Source organism: Mustela erminea, chromosome 21 (assembly GCF_009829155.1).
Source record: "Mustela erminea isolate mMusErm1 chromosome 21, mMusErm1.Pri, whole genome shotgun sequence".
In the NCBI taxonomy this organism is placed as follows: Eukaryota; Metazoa; Chordata; class Mammalia; order Carnivora; family Mustelidae; genus Mustela; species Mustela erminea.
This window is the reverse complement of record NC_045634.1, coordinates 12094861-12114872: the sequence shown is the minus strand read 5'-3', so window position 1 is coordinate 12114872 and position 20012 is coordinate 12094861. Positions and strand designations below refer to the sequence as shown.

The following is a 20012-nucleotide window of genomic DNA, read 5'->3' as shown; positions in this document are numbered from 1 at the left end:
CATGGGGAAAGGAAGTGCGGGGCGAGTTCGCACCACAGGTAAACAGGCTGGCGAGGCGCAGGGCGCTGCCGCCGCCGCGGCCACCCAGCGATTTCCAGGCACGCAACTCCGCCTCCAGGGCTCTCTCCCTCGCGCTCTCGCCCAGCCGCTCGCTCGCAGCCTCAGCAGCCGCCGCAGCATCACTTCACACAAAGGACTGTTACCCGCTGAGCAGCTCCTCCACCTCCACGTCCTCCTCCTGTGACAGCAGCCCCGACAGCAGGGCTCGGGCGCGGCGGCGGCGGCGCCGGGAGGACCTGTCACTCCCAGCAACCGAAGCGGTGGCAGCGGCTTTTTTTTTTTTCTTTAATATTTTGCTTTAATTTTCCCCCCTTATACCTCTTTGCCTTTCTGTGGTTCCACCCACCTCTTCCCTCCCTCCTCCTCCTCTTCTTCCTCCTCCCATAAACAACTCTCCCACACCCCCCCCCCCCAATAAATAAATAAAAGGAGGAGGGTAGGGGGGAGGAGGAGTGGTGTAGGGGGGAGGAGGAGAGGAAAAGGGAGGCAGCGCGAGAGAGCGAGGCAGAGTCCGAACCGACAGCCAGGAGCCCGCACGCACCTCGCACCATGAGATGGCGACGCTCCCCGCGCCGCTCCGGGAGTGCCGGCCCCCGGGCCCCGCGCCCCGGCCCCGCCGCCCGCTCGCCGCCGCCGCTGCTGCCGCTGCTGCTGCTGTGGACCGCGGCCCTGGCGCCGGGGGCGGCCGCCGGCGACAAAGCGGCTCCCGCGGGGGCCTCGGTGTGCTACTCGTCCCCGCCCAGCGTGGGCTCGGTGCAGGAGCTGGCTCAGCGCGCCGCGGTGGTGATCGAGGGAAAGGTGCACCCGCCGCGGCGGCAGCAGGGGGCACTCGACAGGAAGGCGGCGGCGGGCGAGACAGGGGCGTGGGGAGGCGAGCGCGAGCCGCCAGCCGCCGGCCCGGGAGCGCTGGGGCCGCCCGCCCCGGACCCGCTGCCCACCGCCAACGGGACCGTGCCCTCCTGGCCCAGCGCCCCGGCGCCCAGCGCGGGCGAGCCCGGAGACGAGGCGCCCTATCTGGTGAAGGTGCACCAGGTGTGGGCGGTGAAAGCCGGGGGCTTGAAGAAGGACTCGCTGCTCACCGTGCGCCTGGGGGCTTGGGGCCACCCGGCTTTCCCCTCCTGCGGGAGGCTCAAGGAGGACAGCAGGTACATCTTCTTCATGGAGCCCGATGCCAACAGCAGCAGCCGCGCGCCGGCCGCCTTCCGAGCCTCTTTCCCCCCTCTCGAGACGGGCCGGAACCTCAAGAAGGAGGTCAGCCGGGTGCTGTGCAAGCGGTGCGGTAAGTTCCTCGCCCCTCGGGGCGCGCTCCGGCCGGGCGGGGAGGTCGCGGGCCCGGTGCCGCGGGCTCCGGGTGCCCGACGGCTGCAGAGCAGACGCGGGCTGCGGAGTTGAGTTTTCGGGCTTGTGGACTCGAAGCGATTCTCAGAGAAGGTTTCGCGGATTGGATTCCACGGGCAGCGCCTTCTCCAGTTACCTGTTTCCTGGGCTTCGCCATTGGTGAGAGCCCAAGTTTGGTCCTCGGTTGGGGCGGCCTGAAACTTTTTCATCCCTTGGGGTTTCTTTCACCAAGTAGTCTGGAGATGGGCCGGCTGCATTCTTGGGAGTGCGTCGTTGAACTTGGTTTTGCTTGGGAGGCGCTGACTATGCGTGGGCCGCGGTGCGGGGGCTTTTCCCTTGAAGGAGGAAGGGTGAGTCCGACAGGATTTTCACGCCTTTCCTTCCCTTGGAGCCCTGAGTGTGGAGACGGTCAGAGGTCTGGGTCTGCGGGAGGCCTCGCGAGGAAAGGACGCGGCGCTGAGATTCCTCTAGAAATGTGACGGAGTTTTTGGCCAACTCTGTGTCCCAACAGATAGGTGCCATCTGGACCTCGTGAATAGGTACATGGGAGAAGTATGAAGTTGGGGCATTCATTTTTGGTGAAGTCATCTCGAGAATTTTTGTTTTCACAGTATTTTGGTTTGGAGTAGGTTTTGGCGCGTCCGTGAATCAGAGCAGATGAACGTAGTTACGGAGCTTCCCGTGTAGGCCCTGAAGGAGGATTTGGGAAGCTAGACCTTTCCTCATTTTACCCGTGGAAAGTATTCTTCTCCGGCCTCCTTAATGTGATCAGGTTTAAGAAATTAGCTGATTACATTTCTGAGGTAGCATTGCATTTATGGCATTCATAAAATAATTTCTAGGTTCGAACTGTCTCTATAATTTCCTGATTACCATACAATCACTAAAACATAGCAGGGTATCTTCACAAACTATAAATTAACATGATTACACATCACAAATTCTAACATGCACTGTAGCTTTTCCCTGTGTCTTTGTGTATCTGTCTTCTAGATGGTTGGGTTAATTGAATTTTTACAAAACTCAGCACCATGCCATGCTCCGTCTGCCTGTGATGCAAAGTGTGTCAGTTCTCTTAAATTCGAGTCTGATGATAGCCAGTTATTTAAATTTCTGGTTGGCATTCGCAGTGCTTCTATTCTGCAGTTAATTGATACCTAACGATTTGGTTTTAATGACAAGAAAGGGCATTGCTCATCCACCATTTCCCTATTTTAACAATGTACTTTGTGTGCCAGACCTGTTCAGATTGCACCACTCTGTGGACAGAAGCTGTTCTCAGACAGTGGTGCTGATGAAGGCTGAGTGACGTTGGGATTCCCCGGGTCTGGCTGATAGATGTCACTGTAAAACATGGGAAGAGCTCTGCTGGGAGCTGTCTTATTAGGAAACACAAAAGCTCAACACCATTGTACTGCAGCATATGTTACTCTGTTCTAGGTCCTGAAACAAAACCTTTGAAGCCATACCATTGTCCAATTTTCCCCATGCTCTGTTATATGTAATTTGGAAAGGATTTTGCATTTACCCCAAATCATGAGTTGTGAATCGTGTACTATACATGGTGGTAATTGATACAAAAGGGATAGTAGTTGGCAATGACTCCTAGGTTTGGAGGTGTGTTACTGGAGTTGCAATGGAGTTTTGTGTTTTGACTAGAAATAAATGTCAGACTTCAGGGGTAAAGTTCTTATAGGCATCCAGAGGATGTTGGGAAATGGAATATTCATGTTGTGGGGAGAAATACTATTCTGTTTTTGTGCTTTTAAGGGGAAAACCTTCAGGAGGATGGTTTTGCCCTTTTGTTTGCGAAAAGAAATACATAGAAAACTGGCATGCTAAGCAAAGCAGGTTTTTTGTGGGTTTTTTTTTTTTTCCCAATGAACTGGAATTCTCCCTGCATATAATTGAGTAGATTAAGAAATCATGAAGTTACTGCTCCAGGTTTGTGTAATGATTGTGCATGTTTGGTGGTTTAAGTTTTCGTTACTTCAAGGTAGAATATTGAGTGAAACCTTAAAGGTGAGGACTGATGGAAATCATGCTGAAAGTTCCTCTTGCATTTTTATGAACATAGTAGTTATTATACTGTTGTGGGATAAAACTAAGGAGTATGGGCTGTTTTGCTTGATATAATATAAACTCGGTAAACCCATTTTGGAATATTGGGTTTAAAAGTGTGCACGTGAGAATGTGAAAAGTTGTGGAATCTCCCAGTTGGGTGGTTTCTGTTAACAATGTCATTCACAGCCTCCCAGGCAAAGGAACATAAATTGGAGAAGATACAGAGAGAACAGGGGCTGATTTGTCCTAGTTGAGCTGGCCCTGTGCGCTGCTGGTGAGATTTCAGGGAGAGTGATGGAGGGGACCGTTCTTATCTAACGACATGAAGCTGCCTTGGGGGTGTGACAGTTGTGTTCCTGCCTGAACCATGATGCCAGGCTGGAGAGGGAATATAGCAAAGTCATTTTGCGATATCATACCCTGGGGAACAGTTTCCAGCTCTGATGCGTTCAGCTGCAGTGTGTTGTTTCCTACAAGTTGCTTACTAGTGTAGAAACTACACATGCAACAGATTAGCTTTAGGGCTGAGCTAACAGAAGTCTCCCCTGAGTTTTTTTCCCCTCTTTTTTTATTTTATAACCCCATCCAAGATAAACTCTGAGCAGTGTCTGTATAAAAAGTTCTGTCCTGAAAAATGATCTTTTGAAACAAACTGTTTAGTGTATTTTAGAAGAAAACACAGAATTTCATAGCTCGTTTGCTTTATATTTGAAGTTTGTATAAATTACATACACTTCTTGTAGTTATTTAAATGCTTCCTGGTCTTTGCTTTTTCTCTTGCTCACTGAACAAGCTAAGAAATATTTTTAGGTTTTTATTAATTGGAATGCAAACTAAATTGCTATTCAATTAAATTTCTGTTATTCAAACAAATCATTGGTTCATGCACTACGAATTTACTTTTCAAAGCATTGCAGTTATACTAGGCAGAAAATCCTTTCTAAAATGGAGTAAAAGTACTGGTGTTGAACAACCTCTATAATTGCGCCATGAAGATTTGTACATTGTCGTCTTTCAAGCCAAAGTAAATACTCAGTATATCTTGTAATACTGGAATGTATTGATAACATAAGCATGTTTATCAAATATTTATGATAAATGGCATTTACCTTTTTTAATATCCTCAATAACTATTTAATAAAGTGAGCTGACCTTATGGTGTTATGAAAATGACAAATGCTGCAGGGATTTTTCAGCCAGCACTGAAAAAAATAATTCTTAATAAAAGCTATATTAAGTAAGTAGCAATAGGAACAGATACAGCTTGGCTGCTTTTGTTTCATAAATACACATGTAAATTTAATTTCCCAAGTGTTTGTGACTGCTCTCTTTAAACTGTATAAATCTTAAAAAATCTGTACTCAAAACACTTCTTTCTGTTGAGAGAAACTGTATATGTACTTATTTCTATTTATGATAAAAAAGGAAGACAAGATCAGTCATTTGGAAAAACAACTTCTTGAAATAAAAATGTTTTAAAAGGGGAATTTAAATATCCGAAGTGGAATATTTTATAAGCACTAGAGGATAGTTCTGATTAGTTGTGGGAGATCTGTAAATCCTCGGAATCTAGGAAAAGTTTTACCATGTATCCTAATGTATTAGGTAAGACGGGGAAGCTTAAACAGCACCAAGGGGCAAAACAATGAGCTGTCCTTCTGCTGGCCTGTGTATTTATAGCAAATGAGAGCAAAAGACGTGATTGGTCAGGTTACTGCCTTCGTCAAATGTAATCTATTCATTGTTCAGGGAATCTCCTTTTCTTTGAAGCCCATTTTCCTTTTTTTTTTTATTAATTATAAACATCACTTTTAAAAAAAAAATATTTTTAAATATCAGTTACAATTTATGAATTGGCCCTCTGTCCAAAGACCTTGAAACTCTCACCTGCCCTTAGTACTTCATAATACTTAGGTTCTTGGTTTGGTTGGTTTTGATATGCTTAAATAATCCGAAAAGCTTCTCTTTACAGATCGGTCTTACTGAAAGAGTATTTTGATTGGCCTTCTAGAAATAAATGATAATAGTGAAAACAAAAAACATGATGAAAAACAATAGTAGGAATTCATTGACCATTACATTCATTAAAAGTAAATAATGAAAAAATATATGATGAAAACTAAAGGTAAAAAATTAAGGTTCCTATGACTTATGCAATTTGTTGCCAAAAACAATAGCCTAACATGCCTTAGTCAAAGTTTTCATGAGGAAGTGCTAACTCCTTTGTATGTTTCTTATTTTTAAATATCAGAAATGACTTTTGTGGACAGTTTTCCATCCATATGAGAATGTTCTAACTTTGTGCTCACTTCGGCAGCACCTATACTAAGAATGTTCTAACTTTGTGCATGCACATGTTACTCTATGCTCTGATGTTAATAAAACTTAAGTTAAAATTAAAGTAACATCATGAAAGATCATATGACCTAGCTTCCCCAAATATGGGTCACTTCATAACATATAACAAGTGATGAGTGATACATTCTGCCGTACTTTTAAATCCAAAGCCGAATGATTTGAGAATTTACAGAATACAGACTTAAGGCTTACTGGCTTGAGGTAAATACTAATTGAGAGGCTGCGTTTTCATGTTGCTTAGTGCCGCGATGTGCTTGAAGCAAGCCCTTAAACAGGATGCAAGCCTAGCTCTCTGTCCCCAAATGATCCATACAGGTTGAAGTAGAGAAAATAAGAGAAATTTTGGTGAAATGGAAAGCTTAAAATGGGTTGACTCATCTCTGCTTGGCATAGATCCAATTTTTAGGGAAAAATTCCCCCCACTTTAGACTTGCCATCAAGGAATCCTAGAGAGAGATACAAACGTGGTAATTTACATTATTTTAATTTTTTTTTAGTCCTTTAGAGAACCAGGATATTTTTCCCCTATGGAAAAACCGTTTCTGTGCAAACTATGTCCTAACCTTGGTTCACCCCATTAGGACCTAGTAAAATTTTTATCTTGTTTTTCATAATAACAACAACAACAACAAAAAAAAAAACAATAAAAAATAAATTTAGTTTACCCACAGCTTGGATGGTACATGGGAGACAGTCCTGCCAGGTCCTACGTGAGGCTCCGTATGTGTATTCCCTTCATCTCTGTTTCCTGTGTGAGGACGCTGCAAGGGAAGGCTTTAGGGAAACAGTGAGGCTCATGGTTGGGTCCTAGTCTGTGAGAGAGTGAAATATAGGATTGCTGTTCATCATTAAATGATTAGCCTTCTCTTGACACCTTGGAATTCGGCTGCCTGGGTCCAGATGTGTCAGAAAACCGGTATCTTCGATCACAATACTGTGAATGTAGGTGGTCTTTCTGTGTCTGATAGTCTCCTTTTCTATCTGAAGAAGACACAGACCGTAATCTGCATTGTATCTCAATTTCAGAAGTTTTTCTCCCAAAGCTCAAGGCTCTGGCTTTGGATATCTGTGCAGAGTGTTGGGGACTGGAAGAAAACAGCTCAGAGTGGTGCATGATTCTGGAGCTGGTAGCCAGATTTAGGAGGTAGTGCTGGGCCAAGATAACCTGGAGGAGGGAATTGTTTCTTTGCTTTTGGCTCTGCTGTGCCAAAACATGTGAGCCAGCACAAGGGGATATTCCTGACGATGGCACTACAGTCTTGGTGGTGGGCACATCTGGGAGCTCAGAACATGGAGGGGGTGTGAGAAGAGAGGTGAGGCATTGTCTGCTTTGCTAAATTTGGAAAGCTCCAGCAGTAATACTGTCATCCCAAGTGTTTGTCTCTAGTCTGGGAATTACCACTGAGACGAAGGAAGCTAAAAAATTGAGGGGCTAACTAAAGCCCTGTGGTTCTAACTACCCCTCACTGAGTTTGTATCTTATCCCTTCTCTTTGATAAGCATATATTGCTTGGTGGTTATGTGTAGATGAAATACTTATTAAATCATTTTAAAAAAATGACAGAAGCATCCTAGCTTATTGGATAGTAGCAATCATTGTTCCTTCTTTCAAATTTTGAAAGAAGGGGGAGAAAAAAAAACCACAACCCTTTCTGTTTCTTTTCTTCGGGTCTCTTACTTGATGAGATGAGTATCTGTAGGAAGTAGCATATAGAGCCACATCCTGCCAGGACGCTGTTTCTTCCACTCAGCACCCAGAGCCCACTTCTGGATCTACTTTTGGGCTTCAGAAAAAGGTGGCTTAATTTCTCAAAACGGGTTTCTCCTCAATTATTTCTGGATGATATTTATCCTGTGTCGTCTATGGCTCCAGCTGGGGGAAAAAAATGCCCTTGTTGTGAAGACCGATGAGCACAGAGGGATTTGGGAGTTCATGAATCCCTATTGCTGTTTGCAGCAGACGCATTCCCATATCACCCCACCTCATTTTGGGTACTAAATCTCAGTACTCAGAGACCGTCTGTTCCTCCTTGATCTCCCCCCACAGGTGTCTAGCCACCTCAGCTATATAAGGTCTGTTCTTATAACTGAAGCTGAAAAGGTACTGCTTGTATCCCTAAGAAGTAATAAAGAGATTTTAGATGAGTTACTGCCCCCCAACCCTATTTTTGACACCCCATCCTCTCTTGGCTAGAATGCAGGTGGGATGGCACATGTCCATTTGGGCGCTGATGAATAATGAGCTCCTTTCCCGTGACTGTCTCCGCCGGCCCTGGAGACACTCCGAGCCATGATGTGTTATCAGGGAAGCAGCAGATGCAGTGGCAGCATTTTCCTCCACTGCAGGGAGCATCCTGGCTGCACCTCTGTACAGAACATGGCATCTATCTATGAGGAGAAGGATGGCCGTGTTTGCTTCAGATAGAATTTGTCGTTAGACTTTGCCCTTGGGAAGTGATCCTGGCAGTGAGGGCTCTTTGGGGACTGCCAGGATGGACCTGTTCTGTTCAGAGCGGTGGTGCTCCTCCTTGTCCTGTCAGCAGCACAGAAGGGCCACAGCTTTGAAAATTCCCAGCCTCTTTACCTCTTTGCAAGCCCGGATGCCCCTGAGATGCTGTCCCTCCTTTGCATTGGTTCCTGTCCACTGAGATTGCTTGCCTCTTGTTCCCAGGAGTACCAGCAACTTTTCTTTCTTTGGAGCAGGAATTTATTAAAAATCCTAGACTTTTGGACTGTAGTCTAATTCTGGTGTTTTTTATTTTTTCTTTCCAATTATGGTAATAAAATTTACTGTTTTAAACTTTTTTTTTTTTTTAAGTGTGCAGTTCAGTGGCATTAAGTGTTCACATAGTTGGGCAGCTATCACCACCATCCATCTCCTAACTTCATCTTCCTGAACTGAAACTCCAGAGCCATTAAATAACTCCCTCCTCCCTCCTCCATGCAGGCCCTGGCAGCTACCATTCCAGTTTTTATCTTCATGAATGTGACTATACTAAGTGCCTTGTATAAGTGGAATCATACAGTTTTTGACTTTTTGTGACTGGCTTATTTTACTTGGCATCAATGTCTTTAAGGTTAGGCTGTGTTTTACCATTTGTCAGAATTTCCTTCCTTTTTAAGGCTGAATAATGTCCCATTGCTTGTATATAGCACATTTTGTTCATCTGTCGGTAGACCTTGAGGTTGCTTCTACCTTTTGGTTACTGGGAACAAAGCTTCTATGATCACGAACATACAAATAGCTGTTCACGGCCTTGTTTTCATTTCTTTTGAGTGTATACCAGAAGTGCAGTTGTTGGATCCCATGATCATTCTACGTTTAATTTTTGGAGGAACACCATGTTGTTTTCCATTGCAGTTGCGCCGTATTCCATTCCAGGCAAGGCGCAAAGGTTCCAGTTTCTCCATGTGCCCTAAGGTGTGTTGTTTTCTTTCGGTTTGATAACAGCCAACCTAATGGGGGTGAAGTGGTGGTGAACCGTTTTTATATTGTTTTCTGTTCAAAGTTAGTGTCTCCAATTACACTGTCACTAATAAGAAACAAAAGTGCTCAGAAATCCGAGGTGTTCATCTGTTCAACTCTTAATTTACACAGCATTTAAGCTCCTAAATCTGAAGCCACCAAATTAACAAAATTACCACAGATAATAACTTAATACAAAACCAATAAAAGATTTAAAGAGTAGACTTGGCCTTTGGTCACCATAAGAATATTATTTGTCTTCATAATTCTCTCATCATCTAGAAATGCACCTTATCATATTTGGATCAGTATCAAAATCTTTTAATTGATTTTATTTTTCATTGACTGTCTCCCTCCCCTTCATTTCCTTGCTCTATTCTGTCCACTGCTCAAAATTTCCTTCTATTAAACTATACTAGAGAATGAGTCCTTCTAAAATACTTCCATTAGGCCTTTCTCTGCTCAGAAACTTTGAATGGACGTATAGAGTTAACTACAGATTGGATAGTCCCAGTCTTCCTTACTCCAAACCACGCCTAATCTTCCTCAGTTTTACGGTATGAATGTTTTTATCCAGTCTAACTGCTACACGAAAAGGCCATGCACTTTCCTATTCTGTTTCTCTGTAGGCCATTTCTTCTGCCTTGATCTGCCTCCTCGCTCATTTCTGCCTGTGAAAATTCTGTCTCCTTCAAGGGACAGCTCAGATCCTGCTGCTTCTATGACAGTCCCATTAATGATCCTGTCGGAAATACTCACTGCAGCCTTTGAACACAGCACCTTTTTACTGCATGTTTGATACCTGGTGCCGTTACAAAGTTCCCTTATGTTATCTTTGTTTTTTGTGTTTTTTTTTTTTTAAATGATGTTCTAAAATTTTTTTTTTTTTAAGATTTATTTATTTATTTTTTGGACAGAGAGATCACAAGTAGACAGAGAGGGAGGCAGAGAGAGAGAGAGAGAGAGAGAGAGAGAGAGAAGCAGACTCCCTGCTGAGCAGAGAGCCTGACGCGGGACTTGATCCCAGGACCCCGAGATCATGACCTGAGCCGAAGGCAGCAGCTTAACCCACTGAGCCACCCAGGCGCCCCAAGTTCTAAAAATTTTTCTGTGTATTGTCTTGCCTCCCTCACTAGACCACAGTATTCTGGTGGGTAGCCTCTTGGAGGACAGGTCGGGGTAGGGGGTGGTCCTCCACTTACAAGTACAAAGTGCCCAGCCCCAGAGTCAGGAGAACTGCTTTCCACTTCCAGCTTTGCAGTTTCCTACCTGTGTAGTTTGGGTAAGTAATTTTCCCTCTGGCTCCCTGTTCCCTAATATGCAGAACGAGAGGGAGAACTAAAACGTTCTTCATGGTTCATTCAAAGTGCATCTGGTCCTCATTCAGAAATGACCCAACATACAAACCACTTCTGCTACTGCTCTTAGGGCTTTTCTCTTCCTTTCTTATTTTTGTATTGTTCTAAGGCTAATTATGGAAAAACAATTGTGAAACTTTTAGGCAGTCTGAAAGGGCAGTAGGAGAGCTTAATGAGAGGGAGCCTTTTATGCAAGAGTATCTCCTTGTGATCCCCCAGAACTTTCTGCCTCCACTGCCTTTTTTGACATTTTTGTTACATTGTCTCATTGTCTAAAAGAGTAGCTGTTAGTTGTATTCATGAGCCTGTTTTTTTTTTTTTTTTTTTCCCCCTAGAAGCAAATAACCATTGTCTCTTCAGGCTTGTCTTTGAAATTATAAAGTATGGTTAACAGATAAATCCATGTTTTTAGAGCAAGAAAGTTCAGTCATTTGTTTCAGTAGAATGAAAATGAATGATTTGAAGTATGTTTTATTGTGAATTTTAATTTATTTTAAAATGAAATCTGGCACTGTTTTAGGTTCTAATAATGAACACTGTTGTGGGAATGGATGTGGCCAGTGCCAAGAGATGGGGAAGCTTGTTTTCAGCAGGATGGCAGCCCTTTTGGTGATGGTGGGGAGAGCATTCCCACCTTGATGCAGGGTCGGGGGAAGAGACTTTTGTTTCTCAGCTTATGATGCTTGGGGTTTGGGCAAGAAAATAATCTTGGTCCTTTTATGAGTAGAACAAGCAATGCAGAAAACAAGTTGTCAAATGAGGAGTAATTTGATCTGACTTTTTAAATTACTGCAGGAAGAGGCTTTGGCAGTTGCCACAGGGGCCAGGCAGGGCAGCACTGAGCTACATCCAGTTTTTTTCCCGTCTTCAGTTTGTCCTCCCTGAACCCCTTGAATTCATATACTCCAGCAGACCCAATGCTGCTTATAAATTGTGGCTCCGAAATCCACATCTCTAGCCTATACCCAATTTTTTGGCTCTAGATGCATGGATCCATTTACTTCCCTGATAATCTACCCGAATGTCCCTATATATCTATATTCAACATATTAAATGGTGTCTCATCCTCTCCCCTGCCAATCCATGTGCAAATCTGTGCTCTAATTGTGAAGTTACTACCACTACTATTACGATCACTCTGTTACTATCAGTGACTTTCTGGATTAACAGCTTCTTCTGTGCCAGAGCCCCAGGAGCTGATCTGAATTCCTATAACCACTCGCTGTATGAGAGCATTATTGTCTTCTTAGTTCCTCCCAACTGGGAGCCTCTCTTTCTGCTGCCTATCAGTTTGGGAGATTCTGGCTCCTTTAACAAGATCTCCTTTCTCTCGTCCACCTCCCAACTTCACTGTCTGCAGTGACTCCCATTCTTACTCTAAGCAACAACCTCTTTCCTCACGGGTTCTCTCCTTAAGTTCCTTCTCTGTGCTGTTGGTAGAGTGATCTTTCTGATATAGAAAAGATCCTACTACATCCTTGCATAAGGCTCTTCGGTCGCCACCCGGATAAAATCCAGATTCCTGAGAATGGCATATAAGGCCTTCCAGCTTTTGTCCAAGTAGTCTTATCCAGTTCCTCCTGTGCCTGGAACCCTGTGCTCCATTGCTGGCCTTGCTCCACGTGCTCCAAGTGGCTTTAGGTCTCTGTGCACGGATGTATGATATTCCCCTGTCCGAGAATGGTCTGCTTCTCTGCGTTCCTTTTGCTGCCTTTGCTACCTGTCATTCTAGACCAGGTCCTTCAGTGGGAGAATGGTTAAACAAGGTATAATGACTTAGGGATATGTTCACAGTATATTGTCAAGTGGGAAAGTATGTTATTTTACAATATGTGTATGTTTACTTTTGTGTGTGTGTGTGCGTGTGTGTATGATTGCTTTTATCTGTTCTCTATTTACCTCCTCTATCTGTCCCTTTATCTTGTGTGTCCGCCTAAAGAGAAGTGAAAGCCTGTAAAGTTACATAACAGAAGGCTATGTAACAGTTGGGCATTGGACTTACTGATGGTTAGAATTTTCTTCATTTTGTTTTTCTATTTCTAAAGTTTTTAGAATCAAATTGTATTACTTTTGGCAAGGAAAAGGAATAAATGCTGTTCTTCATACTGATTTATAACAAGGACTGTGCCTTATTTAAGGATTTTTGCCCCTTGAGAACATTACCTTCCTCATAGTAGATGTAGTTTTTAGGGTAGGCTGACTGCTGTAAGAAATGGTATCCCAAATATATAATGGTTCAGATTCAATAGTTTATATCTGCCCCATGTGTGGACATGGTACGAGATGTTCTAGTCTTGTGCTACTACCTGGGACATGGCTGAACCTCCCTTGAGACTAAATTGGTTGAAACAGGCAGAATTCCAGTTTGTGATGGTCATTTTATCTTTAATAGCTTGGATATCCGAAAGGCAGAAAACTTTGTCTTTCGCCTCATTGTAGTGGGAGTGCCCAGTCGGTATGTGTGGAGTGATTATACCAGACATCCATGTTTACTATTGATAAATAGGATGGATATTAACTACATGTTCTTCCTTGAGCTCAACTTAGCATTTTGTAGGTTAGTTTTCCAGTAAATCTTTAAAGTTTGATGCTCACTAGGTCTGGTTTCATTCAGTATCTTTGAAAATGCAGAGGGTGAGGCCACATTGACTGTGTCTTTCACTAGCATGTCAGGATGCCTTTTAGAGCTCTGTGTTTAACAAATCATTTTGATATAGGGACCATTGGAGAAATGCTCTCAGGCTTTATCACTGCTGACTTAATTGGGTTTCATGATGCACATTTCTTCTTAGTAGGATAAATTAAAATGGCTGATAAAACTGCCCGTAAAAGCAAAATTGTTAGGTTAAACCTGCCTGGTGTATTAAATGTATTGATGAGTACTCTTCCACCATTTTTAATCACTTTTATTAACTTTTCAGTAGTTTTATTTCCAGTAACTTGCTAAATAACTGTCATTATGTACTCAGTAATATTTCTCTTTAAAATACTATATAGGAAGTCCATGAAAATGATTGAGGTGCCAATATCATCCACTTACTTCCTGAATGTAAGAATGGCTGGTGATTTTATGATTAGCTGGGTGTATGCTTGTGCTTCCTCTGGGTCGCGCAGGGGGGAAAGGAGCCGATTCATAACAGGTGAGTAGAGAGACAAGAATGAATGCTTTTGAGGCTGTGTAAAATAATTAGTCTTTTGGGCATCCATATCATGCATGTTATTGTTACTCTCTCTTTAAAAATCTTTTTTTTTTTTTAATCAAATACTAAGAAGATAAAGAAGACGCTTAAGAATTGTGTGAAGTATAAAGAATTCTGATACATTTATTATGTCCTTTTTCAGTCTCCTTTGCCATGGGCCATTTGGCTTTATAAAGTTTGAGTTCCTGGTGACTGGAGTAGCTGGGAAGCATCTCTTACTGCAGGTCAATCTGGGGACATGTCTGTTGGTGAAAATGGATTAGAGATTTATCATTAATTTGCCCCTTATCTTTTGCATTCAGTGTGTATGGCTCCGAATCCTCTTCTGTCCTCTTAGATGTAGGGACTCCTGACCTGTGAGAGAAAGTGTAGAGGCTATTCTGAAGATGTTGCTTAAATAAATTATGAGAATCATGAGCTCACTAAGTCACTGTAGGTAACCAATAGAAAAATAGAAACCGTGTGTACTTCATGAATTTACATATTCAATAAATATTTATTTGGCTTCTGTTATTTGCTAGTCTCTATACTGATGTCGGGATCACGGTGATGAGATGAGACTTGGCTCTTTTCAAGCCGACAGGGTAGAAAGAACAGTTACACAAGGACTTGTAGGCTAGGTATTTACAATGGCACTAGGCTTTGTAAGGGAAAAGTTCAAGGTACTATGTGAACGTATAACAGAAAAATGTTTTAGTTTGAAAGTTACAGGAAGGACTCCTTGATAATGAGGCTTTTCTGAAGGGGGTAAGGAAGAGGGGGGGGGAAGTCCTGTCCAGTTCCTGAAGCAGGGATGAGGGACCGCAGGAGGAGAATCTGTGCAGACGAGGGAAGGATGAGATCTGAGCGATCAGGAGAAAACTATGACCGTGTCTGGATTTTTAAGGATTCTGGACTTTGTCCTAAAAATCGAGGAAACCACTGCAGGATTTTTAAGCCCAGGGGTTGTAAGATTTCCATTTTAAAAATATCACAAGTGGCTGTTGTGCGGAGTGTGGCCTGGAGGGGACCTACGGTTCCTGCAGGAGGCCCAGTGGGGCTGCAAAGGAGATTAGGATGTAGGCTTGCACTAGAACGGGAGCAGTAGGCTGCAGAGAAGCAAATGGGTTTGAGCCTACCTCAGAGGCCTCTTTTAGTCTGGGTTATGAGGGGATTGCTTGTAGAAGGAGTGGGGTTGGAGCGGGGGAGGATGGCCCCTGGGTTTCTGACATGGGGAGTATTGCAGGCAAAGGAGTATTCTGTTCCTTGTGTTTTCGATGTATCCCAGTGGAAATGCCAAATAAGCACCTGGAGGGACGGAGCTCCCATGAGCAGTCCAGGCTGGCTCTCTGAAGGGGGCCGGGGGCGGTTTGGACAGGGACATGCTTATTTCTGGCTCCATGAGAGGAGGTATACTTGCTTAGGGAAGACTGGGTAGAGGGTGAGGGACGGTGAGTAGACAAGGAGTCATGAGGAAGAGCAACTTCTAAAGATGAGGCAGAGGAGACAGCGGTGACAGGAAAGGAGCAGCCAGGTAAGTGAAAGGAAGGCCTAAAAGGGATTCAGGATGGAAAAAGTGTCGGAATCTGTCATCTGTGTCTGAGTCTCCCGAAGAGTGTTTGGGAGAATGGGGAAGGGAGGGCCCAATGCAGCATTTCTTGAGCGCTGACCACTGCCAAACATCGCATTTAAAAGTGTGTATTGTTAGTAGCAACACGGAGGCCTGGAGACCTTCTAAAGCAGTTCTGGCCAGGCGCCTGGGTGAGCCGAGGTGGGAGGGCCGAAGTCCTCTGACCAGCCTCTGGATTATGAAGATTTAGTTTTTGTACTACTTTTACTTGTTTACACAAGCAGGAAGCCGTTTTAACAACTCTGACCTTTTTTTAATTTCTTTTTCCCATGGAGTTGGGAAGAATGACTATTTGAGAGATATAATGGGTAGTTTGTGCAAAGATATGATTAAACAAATCAAATTAAGTTAAATATAGTGTTACTAAAGTGTTGCTGAAGGTCACCCTTTTATTAGTGTTTTTGCCCTCAGATAAGAATCTTTCCTGTGTACCTTGGAAGCCACTTCAGTGACAAATTGTTTTTCAGATTTTTCTTGACACATTGACTTGAGAACTAACTACTGTCTGTACAGTAGTACCCAGGTCCTATGGGAATTTAATGCATCGTCACATCAGTACTTGAGAAGTGACATCTATCGATCTAATTTAAAAAAATATTTGAGTCAAGAAGGTCCTTGGACTGTGTGTTAGGGTGACAGAGAGCTACCTTTGTCTGAAGCTATGACTGAGCATTTTAATGCACAGTAGTCAAGAAATGCCAAGTTATTATTCTGACAGTAACTGAATGCATTTCTCTGCCCTTCCACATACGGTCTTCTTATTGTCTAGTCAGCTGCTGAATTGATAAATTCAGAGCAATATTTGCATAAGGAGTTTGAACCATCATGGGAAGAATGGTTTTGAATTTCCTGTTTTCATTTGTTTCTTTTCTGTGCAATAGTGGTGTTTTCGTGCACTGATTTTTATATTGGGTGTTCCTAACTGTAATGCAGTGTGAATAAGCGGGGACTCCCATTTATGAAAACCATACATTGTAAATCGGAGGAGGTCGGGAAAACTTTGAAAAGGAAATCTCTAAGACATAGGAAGCAAAGCTCGGAATCCTCTGACCTTAGCAGATTCTCAGTCGAGTTCATCTTGGAGAACCATGGATGGAATTTTGGACCAGGCGTTCTGGTCTTGGACAGGTTAGTGGTTTGTAAACATGGTTTGCAGACTAGAATATAGAGATCCCTGGTCTAGACTCCTGGAGAGAGTAACTCCGTTGGTCCAGAGGGTATGTCCTGAGAATCTGCATTTTCGGAACTCTCTCCAGGTGATTTTGGTGTGTGCTTAGGTTTGGAAACCCCAAGACCCTGCGGTCACTAAGGATTCTTCAATTCCTAAAGTTGAGGATGCTCTGGAGAATCAGAAGATGGGTAAGGAAAGAGAGAGTTCGAGCTTACTGAGTTTCTATTATGTGCCTAACATATTTTGCCTCCTTTATTCCTTAGCACCAAGGTATGTCATTTTATTCCAATTTTAACCCAAGATTCAAAAAGGTTTACAGAACTTTAAAGGTCACACAGCTGCCGAGAGGCATTTATTTGCATTCAGGTCATTTGATTTCCTCCGTTAGAACCATGGCAAGGTTCAGAACAGTGCAGCCTGATAGAATGCTAGTTGCACCGTCCCTTGAGGGAGGCTGTCTTGTCCTGTCTGTCATAGTGGGCACCCAGTGCTACTAGTAAACATTCCTGTTGATCTTATAGAGTTTATGTGTGAGTGATTGGGTAGGGAGGACTGGAGGTGTTTTGAGAGTATTGAAGTCAGACCTGCTTGGACAAGACAATGTCTTCAACAGCCTGCAATGAACAAGCCAGGCGTCTCTGTGTCTAGAGATGACATTGTGACTCTAAAAGGTCTGTGTTAACAAGTTTGTTGTCTGAAGGAAGAAATGACACACTTGAATACGAATAGTTCGTCCGGAAGGGAATGATACACAGTGAGGTCCAGTCAGGGAAGAGCTGGAGCCTGGAGTGGACTTAGCATTACTGCCTAAGGGTCAGGACTTGGCTTCTAGATCTACCTGTGGCCCTTGTGACCTTGGGAACCTTGCTTGATGTTTCCTGAACTTGATATAAAATGAGAATAATGTTTCTCTTAGAGATGAATGAGCGTGGGCTGAGATAATGTGTGTGTAGCACGTAGATTCATAGTTAAGTGCCTTACATGTCCATTGGGAGAGCTAAAAAGTAGTCCTCAGGGACCAGCTTGGGGCAACAAGTGTACAGTGCACCTGAGGACATGGAAGGAAGTAGCGGTAGAGGCGGACCTAAGGACAGGCATCACCTGCGTGAGTGCCGTGCCGTTCATTCTTAGGAATTCATATTCTCCCCATCTGGGTGCCAACGGTCCTTTAACTCCAGGTGTGGTGTGCAGATCTAAAGCATCATACTAGCCAGGTGCTTGTTAGGACTGCAAGTCCCCCGAGTCCTCATGGGAGCTGCTGCTGTCCAGGCGTTTCTGACTGTTCTCCGGAGCAGGAGCAGCCCCGCCTCAACAGGCAGCTTCCCTGGGGTGTGCATCATTTCTGGGGAATTGGCTGGCTAGACAGGAGGATCTGTTCAGGCTCAGTTGGGCTGGTTCTGCAGCGGGGGTGCTTTCTGCAAAATGCTGAGTATGGTGGTGGCAGAGGCCGGTGAAAGACCTAGTGAAGAGAGAGAGAAAGAGAAACATCTTTCGTTAAAAAGTTAAATGACCACATTCCCTTTCTAGATGGGCTCTGGGACACGGCTCCGAGAAAGAGCAGTTGTGAAACCCCAAGTAAGGGAATTCTGAGACGAGCAGCTGGGTAGCGGGGGAGCGGATGACAGAGTGGCAAGGGGGTGAGAGTGTGCGGTTTGCAGCTCCCACAGGGAGGAGGGCAGATGTCCTCTCTGCGCCTCATGCTAAGCCCTGAGCCTAAGCAGCAGCAGATTGGGGCAGATGCCCTTGGGCAGGGGAATGGAAAGGGCCCTGTTCCCCGCATGACCCTGAAGGAACTTTCCAGTACATGCAAAGAGAAAAACTAGTCTGCCAGACCCCACTTGCCTAACTGGAGTGCAGAGGGCTGCTCATATGTTTCGGGCTGAGGGCTTTGAGAAGGTGTCTCATCTTGCTGTGTGCTCTGTGGAATCAGGCTGAGAGCAGAGTTTTTGCATTTGGGATATCTTAGGGGAATTGAGCAAGATGAAAACCAACATTTTTGTGGTTACAAAAAATGGACATAATGCTGCTTCCTGTCCTCTCTCTAATGATCTGAGCTTGTTTAGTGTGCTCATTCTGTGCTAAGCCCTTACAATTTACTGTCTCCCTAAATCTTGATGCCAACATGTTGGTTAGTTATTATACCCATTTTACAGATGAAAACTGTCTCAGAGTAGTTATGATATTTGCCAAAGACACACAGCTTAATAAGCAGAGAAACTGATTCAGAACTAATTAAGGTTTCTTAGAAAGTTTCCTTGTTTACTAAATGCAGGCTTTCTACCTTAGTTATTGGGGAAAAAAATGAAAGGCAACGTATATGACAACCATTATAATGTAAGTAATAAAAGCAATAGTATTTACTCCTTCCTCTCCCTTATTCGGTAAGTACTTATTGATTATTTACCGCATCTGGTATGCTACAATTATGCAGTGGATGTGGAGAAGCTGGCAGAAAGGAAAGATGTTTGCATAACCGGAGTGGAGACATCACCTGTCACAAGTGTTCAGACCTTTGAATTTCTCCTAAGAAGGAGAAAGCACCTCTCCTAGGGGGCATACCAGGAAAAACAAAAATGAAAACAAACAGAAAACACAAAAAACTCTAGGGAGGATATTAATTTAAGATGGTGCTTTTTGGATAAACAGGATTGTGTTTCTTTTTGTGTTTGCAGAGTGTGTTATAAACCATTTGCAGAAGCATGTTGCATGTATTTGTCTTGGGTTAGAAAAATAATTAGAACAGGGAGCATCTTATCAGTACTAGACATTTGTCCCTTTGGGTAACTTCTGTACTAACAAATCTAGGCCCACCTGCCATTAGAGTTTAATTAAACTTCCTCATGAAAAAAACCTCATCAAATGGGGGAGAGGTTATTTCTGTGTTCTTACACGTTTTCATAAAAAAAAAAAATTAGCACTTTTCCTTGGAAGAAAAGTAATTTCTGTTCTAGAAGGAGAAAACTAGAATAACACCCTGGCTTAAATTCTATTATCGGGAAACATGCCTTTTTAAATTTTTTTAATCTTGAGGCAAGGTTTTTTCCATATACCGTTGGGAATCCGTTCTGATACAGTTGTTTTCTATGATATTATTTAGCCATCATTCATTCTTTTAAATTCATGTCTCTAGTCTCATTTATAATTGTTTTTACATTTTTTTACTACTAACATTTAATAGCAACCACCCATTAAACCTGCTGCGGTACCTAAGTATATTATAAATTTATCTGACGTGTTATTGCTCCTGGATTATAAGCTGGAAATAATTACAAATCTTGTTTTTGTTGTAATGCTATTATAATGATGATTTAGCATTTCCCCAAACAGTTTATGTAATTTGGTCCTTTTCTTCATTTGTGTGTTTATTTGTTGGACAGGATATTTTCAA

General features: G+C 43.4%; 1 protein-coding gene across 2 annotated transcripts in view; it reads left to right on the top strand.

Annotated features, from left to right (window-relative positions):
* The first annotated feature begins 527 nt into the window (after positions 1–527).
* The window catches only part of NRG1 (neuregulin 1), a 1102231-nt gene continuing 1082746 nt past the window's right edge, over positions 528–20012 (top strand). Inside the window, exon 1 of one of the 2 annotated variants that reach the window (XM_032328749.1) lies at positions 528–1339. In XM_032328749.1, coding sequence (XP_032184640.1) covers positions 610–1339 — 730 coding nt within the window. In that variant the 5' untranslated portion in view covers positions 528–609. The remainder of the gene's footprint in view (positions 1340–20012) is intronic. The other variant, XM_032328748.1, reaches the window with a different exon arrangement.